At 49.5% G+C, this 19,769-nt stretch overlaps 1 protein-coding gene across 17 annotated transcripts in view; it reads left to right on the top strand.

Moving 5' to 3' along the window:
- Positions 1–19,769, top strand: part of TRERF1 (transcriptional regulating factor 1) — a 198,301-nt gene that overhangs the window by 142,576 nt on the left and 35,956 nt on the right. For all 17 annotated transcript variants that reach the window (XM_073904971.1, XM_073904968.1, XM_073904970.1 and 14 more), the window contains one exon: positions 16,697–18,388. In XM_073904971.1, coding sequence (XP_073761072.1) covers positions 16,961–18,388 — 1,428 coding nt within the window. In that variant the 5' untranslated portion in view covers positions 16,697–16,960. The remainder of the gene's footprint in view (positions 1–16,696; positions 18,389–19,769) is intronic.

Below are 19,769 nucleotides of genomic sequence, written 5' to 3'. Positions count from 1 at the left end.
CTGTTAAAGAGATGGAACCATGAGCTTCTTACTCTTTAAAAACAACAACAAACAAACAAAATGGGAAAAAGAGAAAAATTGATTTTCTTTAACCTGTGGCTTTTTTTTGCTTCCCCCCCCCCTTGCTGTGAGTGGAATTGCCATTTTGCTTTTTTTTTTTTTAATTTAAAAAAATGATGTTCTGGGTGATGGAACATAATATTTAGACGTGTTGAACTGACAGCTGATGGGTGTGTTATTAATACACCATCACCAACTCATGTTGCAAGGGTTGGTGGGGAGGAGATTTGTGTGTAAATGTACGTGTGCACTCACACACTTGGATGATTTAACATGATTGGGGAGGGTCCAGTGACCCTTAATCAAAAGCAGCTTTTGGGAAGGACGTGGTCTGCTCTTCAGAGAAGGATTCCCTTGTGAATTGAGGGGGTCTTTTCCATGTTATCCTGTAGAAACAAAAGGTCTCCCCTTCCTCTCTCCCTCCCTCCCTCTCTCATGTCCTTAGTGCCCAATGGGTACCACGTAATATGCCGGCCCCTGAAGACAGAGGTGATGAGGCACTCCTCAGAAGAGGTGCTAGCCTGATGGTGGAGGCAATAGCCCAGTGGGGCACAGCGTGCTGAGTGGTGTAATGATGCGCAGGGTCCTGGGCCCATCCTTGCTCGCCCTGCAGGCGTTCTTCCTCATGCCCCTGCCTTCACATATTACCTGTTGTCAGGGAACTCACAGACCTCTCAGCCTGGGCATCCCCAGTCCAGCTGCCTCAAGGGCAGCTCCTGTTGTAGGTCTCCAAATGAAACTGAACTCTCACGGTGCCCTGTCTTCACAGGCGCGAACCCAACGTCAGGGTGTCATCTTGACACCTGCCCCTCCCGTGCCCCCATACCCACCCCATCACTAAGTTCTGCCAGGTTCACCTCAAAATGCCCCTCCGTCACCTCCCACGTGTGAGCTGCCTGGCATGGACCACTGTAAAGCTAAGTGCCCCGTGTCCCCCCTCAACTTCCTCCAGTCCATGTCTGCACCACGGGTCCACAAACTATGGCCCGTGAGCTACAAATTGGTTTGTACATATGAACGTTGCATGATATGGGAACACTAGCTTTGAACCCCAGTTAGGCAACATGTTATCCCTCCAAAAAATATTCCCACTCTTCTCCTTAGCAGATCTGTATTACCAAAACAAAAAAAAAGTACTCCGTTATTATTATATTTTGAGTTTCCTTGAAAAAATTTGTAGAAATGTGTATTTCCCTCATTACATGTGTGTCTACATCATAGCCTTGGTTTTGTCATCTGGCTGCAACACCTAGAATGTATTCTATTTGGCCCTTTACTTTGAAAAACTTTGTTGACCTCTGGTCTACCCTGTGACCTTTTCAAGATGGAAATCTGGTCAGTCACACCTGCTTAGAAGACACACACACACACACACAGACCCACCCCACTCAAAACACTTTTATGTTTCCCCATTCTTTTTTAGGATAAAGATAACACTCCTTACCCTCAAGAACCTTGGGTGGTCTGGCCCCTGCCCCCCTTCCAGTTTTATCACCATGCTCCTTGGTCCTGCGCTCCAGCCACTCTGGCCCTTTTTTTTGGTTCTTCATGTCTACCTTTTTCCCACCTGCCCCAGGGCCTTTGCCTGTACTGTCCTTGACTCTGTTTGGAACGTGACATATCACACCATTTCCACACCCTTCTCATCCTTCCGATGGTGGCATCACTGTGACTTCCTCAGAGGATCCTTCCCAGACCTTTCTGCTGAGGTCATGACACGGTATTATAGCCATTCATCATGGTCATAGAATTACATCTGTCTGGGTCTGAGACTGCCTCCCCAGACTGCAAGCCCCACGAGGGCTGACACCGAGCCCCATTTTATCCATTGTGCCTGCTGTAAAGTGGGCATGCAGATATTTTGTTACAGTGCATATCTGAGAATCGGGGAAGGTTTCATGAAAGTTGCTAAGTCTGAGCAAGAACTTGTAGGCTGAGAAGACAGAATTGAGAGAAAGTGATTTCAGGCAGAAGGACCAGCATTCTGGAAACTCAGGGTAGCTCCCTAGGTCTGGTGCTTGGGATGTGTATGGGGCAATAGTTGGGGAAAATCGCTGCAAAGGTAGATGAGGCCAAATTGTGCCAGGCTGAGCTGTGGGGACCCTTCTCCTGTCGGCAGGGGGAGCACTGGCGGTTTCGGGCAGAGGGGTGGCATGGGCAGGGCTACTGGGGGGAAAGTGGGCTGGAGGGAGTGAGGCCGGCCATGAAGAGACTCTATTGTAGACTTGTCAGGGGGATGGGGAGAAGATGGCCAGGGAATGCCATGGAGAGGTCGACAGGAATTGATAACCCATTGGACGTGAGGGGGGATTTACTCTTGGGGTCCCAGGTTTCTGATTCAGTCCCCTCCAGTACTTGAGGCGAGTGAAGAGGAAGGAATTGAGGCAGGGGTGGAGGCATGAAAGTTCGTTTGGGCCCAGGAAGCAGAGGGAGTCAATGCCAGCAGCCTCCATTTCCTCTGCGAAGCAGAGTCAGGGTCATCTGCTGAGGCAAAGGCCTTTTGGGTTCAGGTCATGGACTTTAGCACCTTCCCGCGGTTACCAGGTGCGGGGCATGGGCGCGGGAGGCCCAGACTGAGGACTTCAATCCCAAATAGCTTCTCTGGGGGTTCGTAGGGCCTTTACGGAGATTGTCCAGACCTGCCTTTCCTCTACCTTTTCCTAAAAATGGGATGGCTGAATGTCTGCTTTGTCAGAAATCCTACCTTGAAGGCCTTTGAGGAAGGTCTCTGCCTTTGGAAGCTGTTCGCCCCCGCTCCTCCTCCCCCCAGCTCTGCTCTGAGCCCCACAGGGACCAGCCCTCTGCCCCTAGTCTGTCTGACCCATGGACGTAACTGACACACAACATACACGAAGACACGCTTCAATGACATCCTGCATTTTTGTGGTGTATTCCAGTTCACAAGGCATATTCACGCACAGGTGAGGCAGTCGTCAGCCCCCTTTGACCTCCTGGCTCGCGGCTGCCCTGCTCCCTTGGCCCCCGGACCGCCTGCACAGCCCCCACCATCACAGGGGTGGCCCAGGCTACCCGAGCACCTGCTTACGCCAGTTGTGCTCGGTAGTGTATCGTAAATTCGATGACCTCTGAGCACACGAAAGAAATAGAAATGCTGTTTCTGTGAAAAGTGAACTGAATGCTTTGGAAAGAATTGATGGAAGCAAGCCGCTCCAAGAAAAATCCCTGCCCAGGTGTGTGCATGAGCACGGCTGGAGACCGGCCCTGGGAGGCGAGAGACGTGCCTGTCAGACTGGCGCCCTCACCTTCCAGCTCCTTTTTACAGATGCTGGACTAGAAAATGACCCATGATGCATGGGGGGTGATTTGTGCTGAAGAGACAAACGCACAGCTCTAGTCAACCGAACTATGCGCAGAGGCCTGGACCCTGCCTCAAAGATTCATAAGATATTTGTGTTTGAAGTTAAAATAAAATGTTATTAAGGCATGAACGTAGCACTTTTAAGTGTACATGCAGGCTTTTCAGTGTTTTATGACGTCTGTTTATTTTTGAAGTAATAGCTTCCTGTGGCTCAATAATTGAGAGAAACATAAAAAGCTCTAAAATGAAGTCTCCTTCCCATTATTCCTGTGCAGCCCAGACACAGCCCCTCCCCACAGACAACTCTTACTGGTTTCTTGGATCCTTCCAGGTTTTCTTTATGCACAACAACCAACTATGAATATTACAGTGGATCCTCATTATTCACGGATTCTGTATTTGCGAATTCTTCTACTCTCTTAAATTTATTTATAACCCCCAAATCGATATTTGGCGACACTTTGGAAGTCATTGACAGACAAGTCAGGGCAGTGGAACATTGGATTTGCCCGACACACACCCCCAGCTGGGGCTGCCCGGTGTGATGCGATGCCTTCCTGTTGGGCTCTCGTGCTGTGGACAGATGTCCTTTCCCCAGCCTCTTTCATGCCACAGTTGTCATGTTTTTGTGCTTCCTGTTGACTTCGCTGTTGTAAAGTGGCCCCCAGGTATGATGCTGACACGCTGGCTAGTGCTCCTAAGTGCCAGGTTGCGTGTGACCTATGGAGAAAATACTTGTTAGATAAGCTTCATTTAAGTAAGAGTTATAGGGCTGCTGGCTGTGAGTTTGGTGTTTACGAATCAGCAATATATATTGAATAAGGTGCCTTGAAGCAGAAACACATGTAAAACGATGTACTGATATGTACATGTACTGATGTACTGATCAGTTGATGGAAATGTTGTGACCTCATGGGGACCTAACTTGTATTTCCCTTAGAAGCAGTGGTAAGAGTGTTCACTAATTCAGTGTTCTTGGTGACTTCACAGGACATATGACTGCTAATAATGAGAATCGACTCTTTACAGCTATGTGTATAGTCTATTTTAACTTTGGAGAGCTTTCCATATCAGTCCATAGAGAGTTTCCGTGTTCTTTTTAACAGCTGCATAGTATTCCACCGTGTGGTTATTCCATAATTCTCTTTAATCCGTCCCTTAACTGGTCAGCATTTGGGATGTTTTCCATCTTTGGCTATTCAAAATAATACTGTAGGTGGTTTGTATGTGTCATTTGTTGTCTTTTCTATAACCAACTTACTAGAAAGGGAATTCTGAGTGCCTGGGTGTGTATCCTAAAGAGATTCTCACAGAGGTTCGTAAGGGGACTCATCTGAGAACGCTATCTCAGAGTGTCTATGGGAGATTGGTGAGGCAGTGAAGTGTGATGGGTGCAGGCTCCCCCCGGGGTGTGGGAGGTGCGTGTGAGGGTCGTGTGAAGGACTTGGCACTGTGCCTGGCCCGAGGTCGGCATCCCATGCACGTTAGCCACGTTACCTTTATCATTCTTCCTTCCCATCTGCTCAACAGCGTTAGTCCAGCTCATCAGCATGGCGGTGGGGGTCTTTGCTGCTCTCCTCCCAGCTGCAGCCCGCCCCTCTGCAATCTATCTCCACACGGGGTTGGAGGACGCCTGGGCACCGTTGGGAACATTCTTAGGCTGGCATCCTACCTAGGCTTAACACGGGGCCACATCAGCTTTCTGGGAAGGGGATTGTCTCCTTCAGTTCCTAATCCTTAGCCAGGCACACAGTGTTGATGTTTGACAAACTTTGTTTGCTGCATTCCATGATGAGTGGATCTGCTTTGAGCCCAGCACTGGTCATGGCACAGTGGAGAGGGGAAGGAGAGACGTACAAACAGAGGGATTAAGACACAGTTCTGTGCCTTTAGTGAGCATTGGTTGAAAAATAGAATATCTGAGGTGACTCCATGATAGAGTAATATTTCCAACAAGCAGAAGGATGCGTCTCTGGGCGTGTAAATCCTTCCTTGAGGGTTTGGTCCTCACTCTCCCCAAGGCTCCCAGGCTCTAGGGGCCCCGTTTCTGCCCTCTCATTTAAGCCACAGGGGCCCCTGGTGGATGCATCACTGCAGCCTCCTGGTCTTAGAGCAGCAAAGGGAAGTTGGTTGGGCAAGACTTTGAGACAGTGAGGGGCGCCTGGGTGGCTCAGTCGGTTAAGCCTCTGCCTTCGGCTCAGGTCACGATTCCAGGGTCCTGCGATCGAGTCCCTACTCAATGGGGAGCCTGCTTTTCCCTCTCCTTCTGCCCCCCCCCCACTCGCTTGTGCTCTCTCACTTGTGTTCATGCTCTCTCTCTCTCAAATAAATAAAATCTTTAAAGATATATATGTAAGAATTTGAGACAGTGAGACAATGGGGACCAATGACCAATAGAATATCGGACTTGGGCAAGTCCGGACAGGTTTGGGGGCTTACCAGGATGTAAAGGATCACCAGAGGAGGGAGCAAACCCAGAAAAGGCAAGATACACTCTTGATTCCCTGAGGCCTGTCAGTAGCCTCTTGGGTAGCCGGAAACCAAGCTTTGTGTCCATCCCATCATCTGCATACAGAGCTCAACAGTGGGAATCTCAGGTGAGGGGGGTGTTGGGAATGTTCACTTCCAACTTTATAATATTTGAATTCTTAGAAGCATCTGTAGATTAAAGCATACGGGTGTTCTTCACCTTGGCATGCTGTGATTTGGCATGAGGCCCTCCTGACAAAACTGGTCTCCGCGGCTCCATCAGCTTTGCCTCTTGCAGGATGTTCACCCCTGTTGCCTGTTCACTGTTTGCTCCCCTGTGCTCAGCAGCTTCCCAAGAGGCCTGGGACCAGGAGCCCCTCTCATCTGGTGGAGGCCAGCCTTCCTCCACACAACGAAGGACAAAGGAGACATCTCAGGGCGGCCAAGCCACAGAGTCAAACCTTGGTTAGGGGGCTACAGGATGACAGGAGGTTTGACGTGGGCTATGAAGCCCTCTGTCTGGCTTCACTGAGCAAACACCTAGTTAGCACGGTGCCAGGCATGAGGCAAAGGCTGGGTCCCAGAGCTGAGCAGGGTGGGCCTCTGGCTGCCCTCAGCGTTGGAAAGGTGGGGGCGTGAGCCATGATGATAGGCTAGAATCCAATCTACAGGGGTCTAGAGGAGGGAGCCACTCAAGAAGTGCCTCTGGGAAGGCCTCCAGCCCCATACACAGAGGTCCCTCTGGCTTGTTTCCTGACTCCCAGAATTTACCCCAAAGTCTTAGAACTCTGAGCCAGAAAGGGCTGTGGGGATGGTTGTCTTAGCCCCCTGATCGTACAAGTGAAGAGCCTAGGAGCCGTGGCATTGCTCCAGGATGGGACCGTGTTGCTGCTGCTGGTTACAGAATGCCCAGACGTGGCACTGACATCCTCACCCAGGGAGCCCCGTGTCTGAAATGCAGGCGGGAGAGCCAAGAGACACCAACCGACAGCCTCAGCACCAAGAACGCTAAGGCACAATTACTTTACATACAAGGGAGCGTCACTTACTTGATTACCCAGTGAGCTATAAGCTGTTTTCCAGAAAGAAGGGCTGTGTTTTCCCAAAGCCCCCTCTCCCCATCTTTGTGACCTTGGTGTCCAGCGGCATCTGTTTTTTATAAAGACATCAGACTTTATTTTTTTTTTTAAGATTTTATTTATTTATTTGACAGAGAGAGAGACAGCGAGAGCAGGAACACAAGCAGGGGGAGTGGGAGAGGGAGAAGCAGGCTTCCCGCGGAGCAAGGAGCCCGATGTGGGACTCGATCCCAGGACCCTGGGATCATGACCTGAGCCGAAGGCAGACGCTTAACGACTGAGCCACCCAGGCGCCCTAAAGACATCAGACTTTAAAGACCACAGACCAAAACCAAGCCAGCAGCCCCATTTGGGAACAGAAGCCCTGACCAGGCAGCCTACGTAGAGTCCTGAGGCAGGAGAATCTACGGGCTGGTCTATCCCAGGGCGGTGCAGCCTGCTCCCCTCCTCATTATCCCCTGCAGAGGAGGCCAGTCTGTACCACGGACCTGCTAGAGGCTCTCTTGGTGGCTCAGCCCAGGGTGCTGGACGTGGGGCTTGAGTGACAGACAGGAATGGAGCCCTCAGAAGCTTGACTTGTGTTTTCTTAGATTTATAATTCACTCTGAGGCTGGAGGCAGAGTACAGGCGTCAGATCTACCCACCAGCCAGCACCCCTTCAGTCCCTCTTCATCCGCCACACTCCCTAGGGCATCGTCAGAGCAGTTGGAGGGGAATCTTCCATTCTCCCAGCCCTGCCCTGCCCTGCCCTGGACAGCTTCAGGGATGGGGATGCTTTTTTGGCTGCAATCCCCGTGTTGAATCACAAAACCTGAGTCCTAGGTCCTTGGGAGCAGGAGTGGTGGATCCTCCCTGTGGCCCCAGGCCCAGCCCCCTCCAGTTGGACACCCCACAGAGATACCCACCCCCATCCCCAACAGCAAGGGTCTGCCCATTGTGCCTCCTGGGCCCTGGCTGGGGTGACTTGCCCCCTTGGAGGCCCTCCTCTGCCTCCTCCTTGTGAGATTCCTTGGAGTCTTTAGGAAGCCCCACCCCAGCCTCGTTCCCCCAGACCCATGAGCTTAAAGATGCAGGTTTTCAGGGTTTTATCTCCTCTAGCAGAGTCCTGGCACAGTAGGTCTTTGGGGTGAGGCTGTATGAAAGAATATAAAGGACGGGTAGGGCACAGATGGCTGGTCTCCGGGCTGTGAAGTTCCCAGTCCCCTTACGTAAGCCTCTTGAGGCCAGCAGCTATGACCTGGTCAGGTCTCCTGGCACAGGTAAGGTCTTCGTTATGGTTGCTGGTGGATACTGAAATTCTCCTAGCAACTCCTCCTTAGGAGAAACACGTTCTTATGGAGTAGCCAGTGTTCGGGGCCTCCCGTGTGGCTTGTTCGGATGATCCCCCCGCCCTGTCTTCTCTCTGCAGACCTCTTGGCTGCATCATCTGTCAGCCTCCCCACCACCAGGAGGGGCCTGCTGTGGTTAGGAGGAGCCTTCGTGGAGGAGTCAGGCAGCCCATGTGGACGTCGTCCCTGGCATAACCGCCCCAGAGCCTATTACATTGCTCCCATGAGATCTAAGGGACCCTAAGTTTGGGGTATAAATTTCCTACGCTGCCCCCACATGTCGCTTTCTCCCCAGGAGACTTGGGGAGACTGACTTTATCTGTCCTGACGTGACGAATGTGGATCCCACTGGGTGCCTATGAGCAAGTCCCACTCTAGTCTCCCAGAGCAGTTACATCATGTGGTGCTGAGGAGTCAGGAAGGGCTGGGCCACATCGGTTCACATCCGTTGCCTCCTCCTCCCTAACTTCTCTGTCCTGGAGGAGGTAGACACCCCGTAGTGGTCACTAAGCTGTGTGCATTCACCCCTGAACAGTCGTCTGCTCCACACATTGAATACTAATTAGATGCTGAACCATTAAATTCAGCCTCTACAAGTTGATAAAAGATGAGGCAGGGATTTTATGAATTTTATTCAAGCTCCCTCTAGAAAAGCTTGACTTTAATTATCTGGATACATAAAAACATGGCTGAGGTCCACACAGGACAAATGACTTGCCCAGGGTCACACAGAGAGTCAGTGGAGCCAAAGCCGAGGCTCCTGTTTGCTCCTCCAGCACCCCTCTGTCTAATTGCACCATATTCAGAGTCCAAGCCCATACTCCTAATATCCCTACCCAGGTCTAGCCATTTGTGGAGGAAGGTGGTTTGAAAGACTATATACAGAAATACATCAACAAGGCACACTCAGATCATGGTTGCCTCCTCCAGGAAGCCATCCTAGATTCTTGTGATCCCTTATCTCCCCACATCCTCAGCATCCACATCCTTCATGCCAACTGGGGAGGGAGAGAAGAAATGACAAGTGGCAGTCACTGGGGGAAGACAGCATTGATTCCCTGGTCGAGGACCACTGCTAGCCCAAAGGAGTGAGCAATGACAGTGAGGGCCAGGACCCTGCACACCAGAAACTGAAATATCTCCTGTTGCCCTGTACTGGTGGTGAACTGCCCACAGGAGGCAAAACCCAAACTCCATTTTGCAAGTTCCCAGGCTCTGCGTCAGGCTTCTTCCTGGTTCCTGGGCTTAGAGGGACAGTTGATGCCACAGGGTGAGTCTGAAAGAGGGAGAAATAAGTGTCCCTTGGAGCCCAAAGGCAGCCTTGGGAATCCTCCCACCACAGGGAGTCAGCAGAGACCCGGGGCAGGGAAGAGCGGGCCCCCACGGAAATGAGCCTACCGGTCACTCTGCGAGGGGGGACATTTGGTGCTATGAGCCATCATCGGCCGAACTCGTCCCTGGTAATTGGGTCACAGAATCATAAAATACCCACCGGCTTTATTTAGAAGACTAATCAGAAAGCATTTAGAACGACAACATTTCTATAAAGGAGACCATGAACCATGGGCCCACGCCTTGGAGAACTGCCCTTGGCCTCTGCCACCTCCGGGGAGCTGGGGCGAGAGCTAGACAGCAAAGAATCCCAGGAGAACCCAAATGAAGCTCCTTTGACAGACCTGAGGGGAAGGCTTGCCCCAAACCCAAGCCAAGTCATTTGGAGGATTGTGTATACAGTCTCTGGATGATGACCCAATGTCGAGAAAAGGAAAATCTTTTTGGTTTTTCTTCCTCCAACCAGCGGTGGTGGTCTGGCGGGAGGGGGGTGTTACCCCGGTTGAATTATAAGCAAACAAGTCCCGCTGAGTCCTTGGCCAAAGTCAACTTCCTCCCTCTCTCTCTCTTTCTGGTTCAAAGGACAGTCCTTTTGGACGGATAGCCTCCTTACAGATTGTGCTCTGTCTCCTGGTGCTCCTGGGGTGGGCGGGTGGGGGACGGGACTTTGATGCATTAGAATAAGGGTCAGCAAACTTTGGCGGGGGCCAAACCCAGCCAGAAGTTTTTGGTTTTATACCACCTGTGAGCTAAGGGAAGGCTTTTTACATTTGTACATGGTTGAAGAAAAAAGTCAGAAGAAGAACAGTAGTATGTCTTGATATGAGAAAAATATGTAAAATTCAAATTTCAGTGTCCGTAAATAAAGTTGTATTGGAACACAGCCACGCCTATTCGTGCTGTATCATTTTATGGCTGCTTTCACGCTGCAGCTGGGAAGTTATGACAGATTGTATGGCCCACAAACCTGAGCATAGTTACTAGCTGGCCCCATACAGAAGAACTCCTGTGCTGAAAAGTCTATGCGGAGCCTTATTATCTACAGTATCACATGACTCTGGTGCTATAGGGCACTTGGCCTGAAACAGAAAATAATAGATTCCATCCCTGGGTCTATGTCAGGGGTGAAGTGCTCTCCGTCTCATTTGCTTGGCGCAGCGTCTCAGTTCAATGAGCGTTGATTGAGCATCTGCTGTGTCCCAGCCTGGGACACAGTATGAGTAGGATGCTGTCCCTCCCTTGGAATGACAGGACAGCCAGTGGGCAGATGGGCATGGAAGCAGGCCATGTGACTCTCATGCTTCAGGGGGAACAGAGAGGGCACTTCGGGTTCTGAGTCAGCCTTCATTTGTTGATTCCACTCTGGAATCCCAGAGTCTTGCTCTAAGGAAGGAATTGATCAAGGAAATGTGAAAGTAGTAGTTCTGTTAATTAGTTCATGAGTGAAAAAGCTCCTGGTGCCAATTACCCAATAGGAAATGTTTTACATAATGAGCAAAGCAGTTACCTTATTAGAAAAATCATTAAGACTTGAGTCCTGAGATGGTAGTATGACAATTCTAGATTGACTAATCCGCCAAGAAGAACAGTTTCTAGGTTGTAAATGTATACTTAAAATACCTTTTGACAAAATGCTGAACTGTGGCACGCTGCCATCTTTGCAAAAGGCAAATGTTTCTAGAATACGCAAGAATCTGAGTGGTGGTCCTAAGAGAGCTGGGCTGCTGGGTATCTGGGAATAGAGGCAAGGGGAAGACGTTTCACGCATACCCTTTTTTAAAAAATTTGCTCTAACTTTTCACTTTCTTTTTAAGCACTTATTTATTTGGGGTATTTTTGCTCTTTTGTATATTCTGTTACGCCTTTTGAATTTTGAACCACATAAATATAGTTCCTACTTAAAATATATATATATATATATATATATATAAATTTATACACAGAAAGTATCTAAGTTCTTGGGGAAAGTAAATAAATAAAAATTTAAAAATCTGTAAAGTTAACCTAAGATAGGGGCGACTGGGTAGCCCTGTCAGTTAAGCATCTGCTTTCAGCTCAGGTCATGATCCCCGGGGTCCTGGGATCGAGCCCCACATCAGGCTCGCTGCTCCGTGGTGGGCCTGTTTCTCCCTGTCCCTCTGCCTGCTTCTCCCCCTGCTTGTGCTGGCTCTCTCTCTCTCTCTCTCTCTCTCTGTCAAATAAATAAATTTAACGTAAAATAAATAGCACAAGGTTTTGCCACTACCTCGTTATCTCTTCCTAGGGAAGTCATTTTCCCCTCTCTTCCATTCGATGTATGATTCTTGAATGCCTGCCACTGTGAACCAGGCACTATTCTCTGGGCCTTAGTTTCTAAATCTGTCATGTGGGGAGACCAGATGAGCTTTACCGCAGTCTTCAACCGGAGAGGGCATCAGACTCAACAGAGGGCCCATTAAAACACAGACTGCTGTCCCCCGACCAAGTTTTTGATTCAGTGGGTCTGGGTGGGGGCCAAGAGTTAGCATTTGTAACAAGTTCCCGCGTGATGCTTACGCTGCTGACCCAGGAACCACTTCTGACTTTGTAGGGTTCTGTACTTGTAAGTAAACTACATCTTCAGTTCTGAAAATATTACAGAATAAAGAATAGATTCCTGTAGCTCAGAACACAAAACAGACACATCAACAGAAGTAAAATTATCTAGCTTCCATTCCACCCACAAGGGCATGGTGGAGGGACATGAAATCAGGTCATGGTCAGAATCTGGTGAGTTTCAATAAGTAATTCTTCCTGTGGGAGGTAATGTGGTGCAAAGCCTTTTGAGGAAGGTTAAGTGGTGAGGTTTAAGCTAGGCAGGGCATTTTGTTATCATCAGGCCTAATACCCACAGGATAACACTGCTAGCAGTCATTTTAAAGCCCCCACAATTTATCCCTGCTTTACAAGTTCAGTCTGATCATCAGTGAGTTCCTGACATGGACACCTGCACCTGACTCCACGCTTTTATACACACCATTCCCTCAACCAGAATACCCTTCCTGGTCTTCTCATCTCTGTATGAACTCTATTTGTCCATCAAGACCCAGGTAAACCTACCTGTTCTCCATAAGAACTTAACATTCATTCCCCCTACACTGTGTCTTTTTCTGCTGATACCAGTTCAGTGGGACACTTGATCATTGTTACCTTTTTTTTCATTAATCAATTCATTCATTCAACAAATATTACCCTTCCTTCAACAAATCCTTATTGGAGGGCCTACAATATGCTGGGCATTATGGTAGGTTTGGGGAATAAAATCATAGGCAAAAATAGACATGGCCCCTGCTCTAATAAAGAGAAATCCATTAATCAAATAATGGCACTGGTGGAAGTACAGTTATGGACTGAGAATAGTGGTTTGGAAGAAATGAATGTGTAAGAAATGACCCTGATGTTGACTTGTGGTTGGGGTCGGGGTAGACTTCCTTAAGAAATACAGTCTGAGCTGAGATCTGAATGAAGGATGCCCAGGACGTGACTAGATGAAGAGAGTATGGGAAAAGGAACAGCTTTCCAAATTAGGGGTGTGGGGGCACACCAGCATGTGCAAAGGTCCTGTGGTGGGAGGCAGTGTGACAGCTTCAAGAAACTGAGAGAATACCAGAATGGCTTGGGGTGGTGGGATGGGAAGGGGGTAAAGAACAAAGAAAAGAGAGATACATTGCCAGACTGGGACAAACTTCAGAGCCCGATCGGCCTTGTTCATGATTTTGATTTTTAACCTTAAGAGCACTAGGATGCCCTCAAAGGATTTTGAACAATGATGGGATCGGAATTATATTTGAAAAGTTCATTCTGCTGCTGCTGTCTGTAGCATGGATAAGACCAAAAGCAGGGAGATGAGTTGGAAGCTATTGGGATGGTCCAGAAGACAGATGAGGAGGTAAACTGTTAGGTTGTAGGGTTGATTAAAGGAGACGGAGGAGTCAAAGGCAAGAGTTTGGAGGACCATCCATTCTGGGGAACATGGTGTTGACTTTGCCTTTGAATATGGAAGTAGAATTTGGGGTAGGCAGCTGAGCAGGAGCCCAGACCCTCTGGGCTGGAAGTAGTGACTGGGGGTCAGCAAGGTATAGTGTTGAGTGGGGATGTCAAGGAGGAGAGCTTGTGTGAGAAGAGAAAGGGTGTCTCCTCAGACTGGGTCATAAGCCCCTGAAGGAGACTCACTTCCCAGTGGCAGCACAGGGAATGTTTCTCTCATTTCTCCCTTTGTTCTGCTCGCCGTCATCCAAGTTCAGATCTTAATTATGCCTCACCTGGATGCAGCGAGAGCCTACTAAAATCCTCAAATTTTAATGTGCACGTGAATCACTTGGGGGTCTTGATAAAATGCAGATCCTGATTCAGTAGATGGAGGCTGAAGCCTTGAGATTCTGAATTTCTGACAAGCTCCCAGGTGATACAGACCACATTTTCAGTGAGCGGAGTGGGTCTCCTGGCTTCTGAAGCTCAGCGTCATCAAGCCCAGCATCCTTGTGCCTCTGCTCGGATGCCTTCAGTAGCCATTCATGGTCATATTCAGGATCCACTCTAGCTCTCCTTGGCCAGCCATGGTTTCCTCCCACTGCTTCCCTTCATCTACCCTTCATTCTACCAAACCAAAGCAAATCCCTTGCTCTGAATTTGTCCCTCTCTATCATTCAGAAAGGGACAGAGACCAACTCAGTCTAGTTCCCGGTTGGAGGGGGCTACTGCAATGGTCTTCACACTTTGCTGCTTAAAATCCCCCATAAAAGGATGTGGTAAATGCAATGACCCCCCTCACACATTTTCAGTTTACATCTACATTTTTTATCATACATTTGCAGAAGATGCAATTTCCAGTATATTATAAACATTGGTATTTTTAAATAAAACTATTACATCACTGTTCTAAATTTATCCAGTGGAATCTAAGCACCATAGACATTTGATATCCACCATCATCCATTTTAAAAATGCATGAACATGCTCTTCACTAATTGTCAGCGTTCCTTTTTCTTCTTGAAACTTTATTTCTGTTCACTTCCCCGGTGGAATTTTATCCTAATGGAATATATGTAATCTATTTTATGCTTAAAACTCTTTCATTTGTTTCCCTATCATATTTCTCTGTAACAATTTTATATGAAATTAAAACTTCTTTAATTTCCTGAAATCATAAAGCTCTAAGTATTAAAATTTTCTCTGGTTTGAGTTATTGTTAACAGTTATTAATAGGACATGATTGATCAAAATAACATAAATGTATTGCTAATTTGGATAAATAATAAACATAAAACCTAAAATTTTATTGAAGATGCATCTCTTGGTGAGGTAGTAATGCTGGATGACTTTTTAAAATAAAGCTTTTTATTGACTTAAGACATACATACCTATATATGAGCAGAGTGTACATCTTGAATTATCCAAGTGGGCACACTCACTTGAATGAATACAGTCATCACCACGCCCAGAAATAGAATACTGCTGGCATTGAGTTATTTCTTCAGCTTGTTTTTATATTCGTGGAAGAATATTACGTATTGTATGAGATTTGAGATGGGCCGGCATTGATTACATTTCCATTTTTTTAGTCATAGAGATGTAAGCCCTGAATATCCTCATTCGTATGAACTGATAGAAGTTTTGTTAAAACAGGATCACTCGGTTCTTCCCTTTTTTTAAAAAAAGATTTTTATTTATTTATTTGACAAAGAGACACAGCGAGAGAGGGAACACAAGCAAGGGGAGTGGGAGAGGGGGGAAGCAGGCTTCCCGCAGAGCAGGGAGCCCGCTGTGGGGCTCCAGCCCAGGACCCCGGGATCATGACCTGAGCCGAAGGCAGACGCTTACAGAATGAGCCACCCAGGCGCCCTGATCACTCAGTTCTTGATCTGCTTCTGACTTCTGTACCGAAAATCACATAGCGATCCATCACTAACAATTAGACTTTAATTACTTCTGTTAGGCCCTCCTAAGAAAAAAAAGGAATTGGAAACCATCCAGCTTCAAAGACGATTCACCACTAATTTATTAGAGTTGCTTGTTTTCTAGATGGTGGCCGGGGGGGTTTTGCTGGGGCGATAATAAGCCCAGTTAAGACTTGGGATTGGGTAAGAGGTCTTTCTTTTGTAGAGAAGGAGGGCAGTTGTGAGGGTGCAAGTATAAAACGTCAACTTGCACTTTCATCACCAGTCAGTTCTAGAAAACAGCTTCTATGGAAGTTTGAGGATCTGGGAATTAAGAGAAAGAAAAACTTTCTCTCAAAACTTGGAGTGCATGTGTGTAGTGCTCGGAACGTCTTCATGTACTCCCAGGGGTTTACAGACCCCAGTTAGACGTCCCCTAAAGGACCTATCTGAGTCAAACCAGACTCAACCAGTCTCTCTAGATATCCTAGTTCATGGTTCTAAGACTTGTCCCAGTATGGTTCTTCATGCCAGGTCAGCACTGTGCAGAGATGTTTCCCTGAGCAGGCACCTCAGAAAGCAGGGAACTGTGTTGATGGGACAGGCAAACTAATGTGTGCAATACTCCCCTTGGAAACTTTCTCCGGTTCCGTTCTTATCCGGCATAAGCTCTCCAGTCTAAGTTCCCGTATCTGTTATTTTTACCTTTTTATTATGTGCATTCTTCCTTCTGGCATCATATTTATTCATGTGACCCATCATCACCTTTTCTAACCATGAACACCTCAAGAGCTGGCCCATGTCATAATCATTTCCTGGCATTGTGCCTTACACTTAGTAGGTGTCTAGTAAGTATTTGTTGAGCAGATAAGTTGATAAATGAATGCCTTAACCTTCTTCACATCGCCGGCAGGTCCTAGGATAGTGCCGAGTCCCAGAAGAATGGAGGAATTAATCAGTGAGCAAAACAATGAATTAACAAATCAATGAACTAATGAGCCATGGAACAATGGCTGGAAAGTAAGGGAGTTCCCATCTCCCATGAGGGCCTAGATCTGCAGAATCAGTGTAAAGAGTGTGCAGTGTATGAAACAAGCTATTTCCAATCAAGTCTCCTGTTTTGTATTGAATTCTCTAATTGGTCAGGGTAGATGTCATTGTTCCTGCAGAGCATCCAAGTAAATCTGGTCCTGTGCTTTGCACCTTGTCTTGCAGGTGTGCGCGGCATCTCTGCACCACAGCAGTGTTTGGTCCGTACCTCGGCCCGCGTGACGATGTCAAGCCCCCCACTCTGCACATGAGTGGTACAGGCCAACAGGAACATCTGGCTGCAGCCACATTCACAGACATGTCAGCCGTGGAATAGTGTGGACGCCTTCTCTCAGCTTCTCAGGGTTTCAGTCCTTTTGGGTTTGTTTCATTGACCTTTTTTTTTTTTTATGGTTTTGTGGCTGGACGTTCCCGGCCAAGGCAGGCGCCATGGGGGATCAGCAACTCTACAAGACCAATCACGTGGCCCACAGTGGTGAGAACCTTTTTTACCAACAGACCCCACTTGGCATCCATGGCGGGCTGAACCACAACTATGGGAATACAGTCACAGGGGCTGGAATGGAGGCCCCTCAGGCGTCACCCATCTCCCCCCACTTCCCTCAAGATACTCGGGATGGTCTAGGTTTGCCTGTTGGCTCCAAAAACCTGGGCCAAGTGGATACCTCGAGGCAGGGAGGGTGGGCAGGTCATACCGGGCCTGGAAACCATGTCCAGTTACGCGGCAACCTGACCAACTCAAACATGATGTGGGGGACCCCGGCCCAGCCTGAGCCCACCGATGGCTACCAATATACCTACTCCCAGGCCAGCGAGATCCGGACCCAGAAACTCACCAGCGGTGTCCTGCACAAGCTAGACTCCTTCACCCAGGTGTTCGCCAACCAAAACCTGCGAATTCAGGTCAACAATATGGCCCAGGTGCTGCACACCCAATCGGCAGTGATGGATGGGGCCCCTGACAGTGCCCTCCGCCAGTTGCTGTCCCAGAAGCCCATGGAGCCCCCAGCGCCGGCTCTTCCTGCTCGCTACCAGCAGGTGCCCCAGCAGGCTCATCCTGGTTTCCCCAGCGGGCTGTCCAAACCAGCCCTGCAGGTAGGGCCACACGCCAGCCAGGGGCACCTGTATTACGACTACCAGCAGCCGCTGGCTCAGATGCCAGTGCAGGGAGGACAGCCACTGCAGGCCACCCCAATGCTGTCCCAGCACATGCAGCAGATGCAGCAGCACCAGTATTACGCGGCAGCACCGCCACAGGCTGGGCAGCAGCACATGCCCCTGCAGGACCTGCCGCAGCCGCCACCGCCGCCGCAGCCCCGCCCGCCGCAGCCTCAGCAGCCCCAACAGCAGCTGCAGCAGCGGCAGGGTCCGATGCAGATACCTCAGTATTACCAGCCCCAACCCGCGATGCAGCACTTGCAAGAGCAGCCTCAGCAACAGCAGCAGCAGATGCACCTGCAGGCACCCTCTTATCACAGGGACCCCCACCAGTATGGCCCGGAGCAGGCGCACGCTGTCCAGCTGATCCAGCTGGGCTCCATGCCCCAGTACTACTATCAGGAGCCCCAGCAGCCCTACGGCCACCCCCTCTGCCAGCAGAGCCACCTGCCCCAGCACCAGCAGCGCGAGGACAGTCAGCCCAAGACCTACCCGAGTGACAGGCAGGCCCAGGCCATGCTGAGCTCCCACGGTGACCTGGGGCCTCCTGATGCAGGAATGGGAGACCCAGCAAGCTCAGACCTGAACCGGCTCAGCGGGGCCCTCCCCCACCGGCCGCTCCTGTCCCCCGGTGGGATCCACCTCAACAGCGTGGGGCCTCAGCACCAGCAGCTGTCTCCCAGTGCCCTGTGGCCCCAGGTATTCTCAGCGTGGGGGTGGCTCTGGGTAGCTCGGTGTGCCGCAGCGCCAGCCAGAGCTGAGTCTATCTAGGCAGTGCCCGGCCCTCTAGCCAGCCCCGTCCCGGGCTTCTGTTCCCTGTTCACGCCACGAACATTAACCCACATGTGCCAGACGCTGTCTGTGCCAGGCATGTGGAACACAGAAGCGATTTCGACTCAGTCCTCTGCCCACTGAGCTTAATCTTGCTACAGAGGTGGCCAGAATACCATATGAAGTCCTGAATGATGCACGTAGTGGTCAAGGCCTGGGTCAGGGGCCCAGGGACCACACAGTGGGGGTGTCTGGTCCCCTTCGGTCTGAATCCTCAGAGAATTCCTTTGTGAAATTGTTCCCGCTTTGGGAAGGAGGCCACGTTATGACAGCATTTCTCCAACCATATTACTCAGACCAGGAAGACAATAGAATGTTTAATAGATAAGGCTGGGGGGAGACAGGTTCTCCAGATAAATCCATTTTGGGGGTTCCTAAAGTGGATCAGGTTGCAATGCTGAGGGGCTTCTCAGAGCCTTTACTATGCTAATGGGCGCTGGGAATCTCCCAGAGGGGATACCTCCTATAGCTTCAGAGATTTTGAGACTCTTAGCTTGGGATTCAGGCAGGTAAAGGGAATAAACAAAGTGGCCTGTTAGGAGATAATGAGGAGTGCTACCAGCTCTGGTGGCCTTGAGGGCAGATGCCCCATCTGATGGCATCCTTGTTCAGGACTTTTCAAAACCGTGTAGCCAAACAAAAACCGTCAGCAGTCCTGTGGGCCAGGGTTGTTAACCCTTGATTGTTTCCCAAATGTATTTGTCACAAAATGGCCTCCTGTGTGCTGGGCACTGTTCATGCCTTGGCATGTTCTAGGTGCTATAGTCATGTGACAATAGGCTCAGGGGAGAAGGAGCCAGGATAGATGGAGGGAAGGCTCTGCTGGAACCTGGAGACTGGAGATGAGCTCCCCTTGACCCTGTCTTGCTTGAGACTCAGGCCCATTGGTAATGGAGAGCCTTTATGAATATAAGAATAAGTTGGCATGACCAGTGCCGACCTGACGATCAGGAGGTCTCCGGGCATGCTGCTGTGTCGTCCAGCTCTCTGTTCCATGTTTCTCTTAGGAATTGGAGCCTGTTTGTGCACACAGTGGTGGACAGGGAGAAAAGGAAGGAACGAGGCAGGGGATTGAGTCCTGGTGGGCTGGTGGCTGGTGGCTGGTGGCAGCTCCCAGAGTGGGTGCGTTACCAAGTTGGGGGGCTGGGAGAAGCAAGGGAAAGAAGTGTCAGGTGCACCCAGCGCCTGGACATGAACTGCTGGCCCCTGTGAGCTTGGGGAAACATCTTAGAAAGTACAGGCCCAGGGA

The sequence above is a fragment of the Callorhinus ursinus genome, unplaced genomic scaffold (genome assembly GCF_003265705.2).
Source record: "Callorhinus ursinus isolate GAN/ISIS: 27379988/994484 unplaced genomic scaffold, GSC_fseal_2.0 scaffold22, whole genome shotgun sequence".
NCBI lineage: Eukaryota > Metazoa > Chordata > Mammalia > Carnivora > Otariidae > Callorhinus > Callorhinus ursinus.
This window is presented reverse-complemented; position numbering and strand designations above follow the sequence as displayed.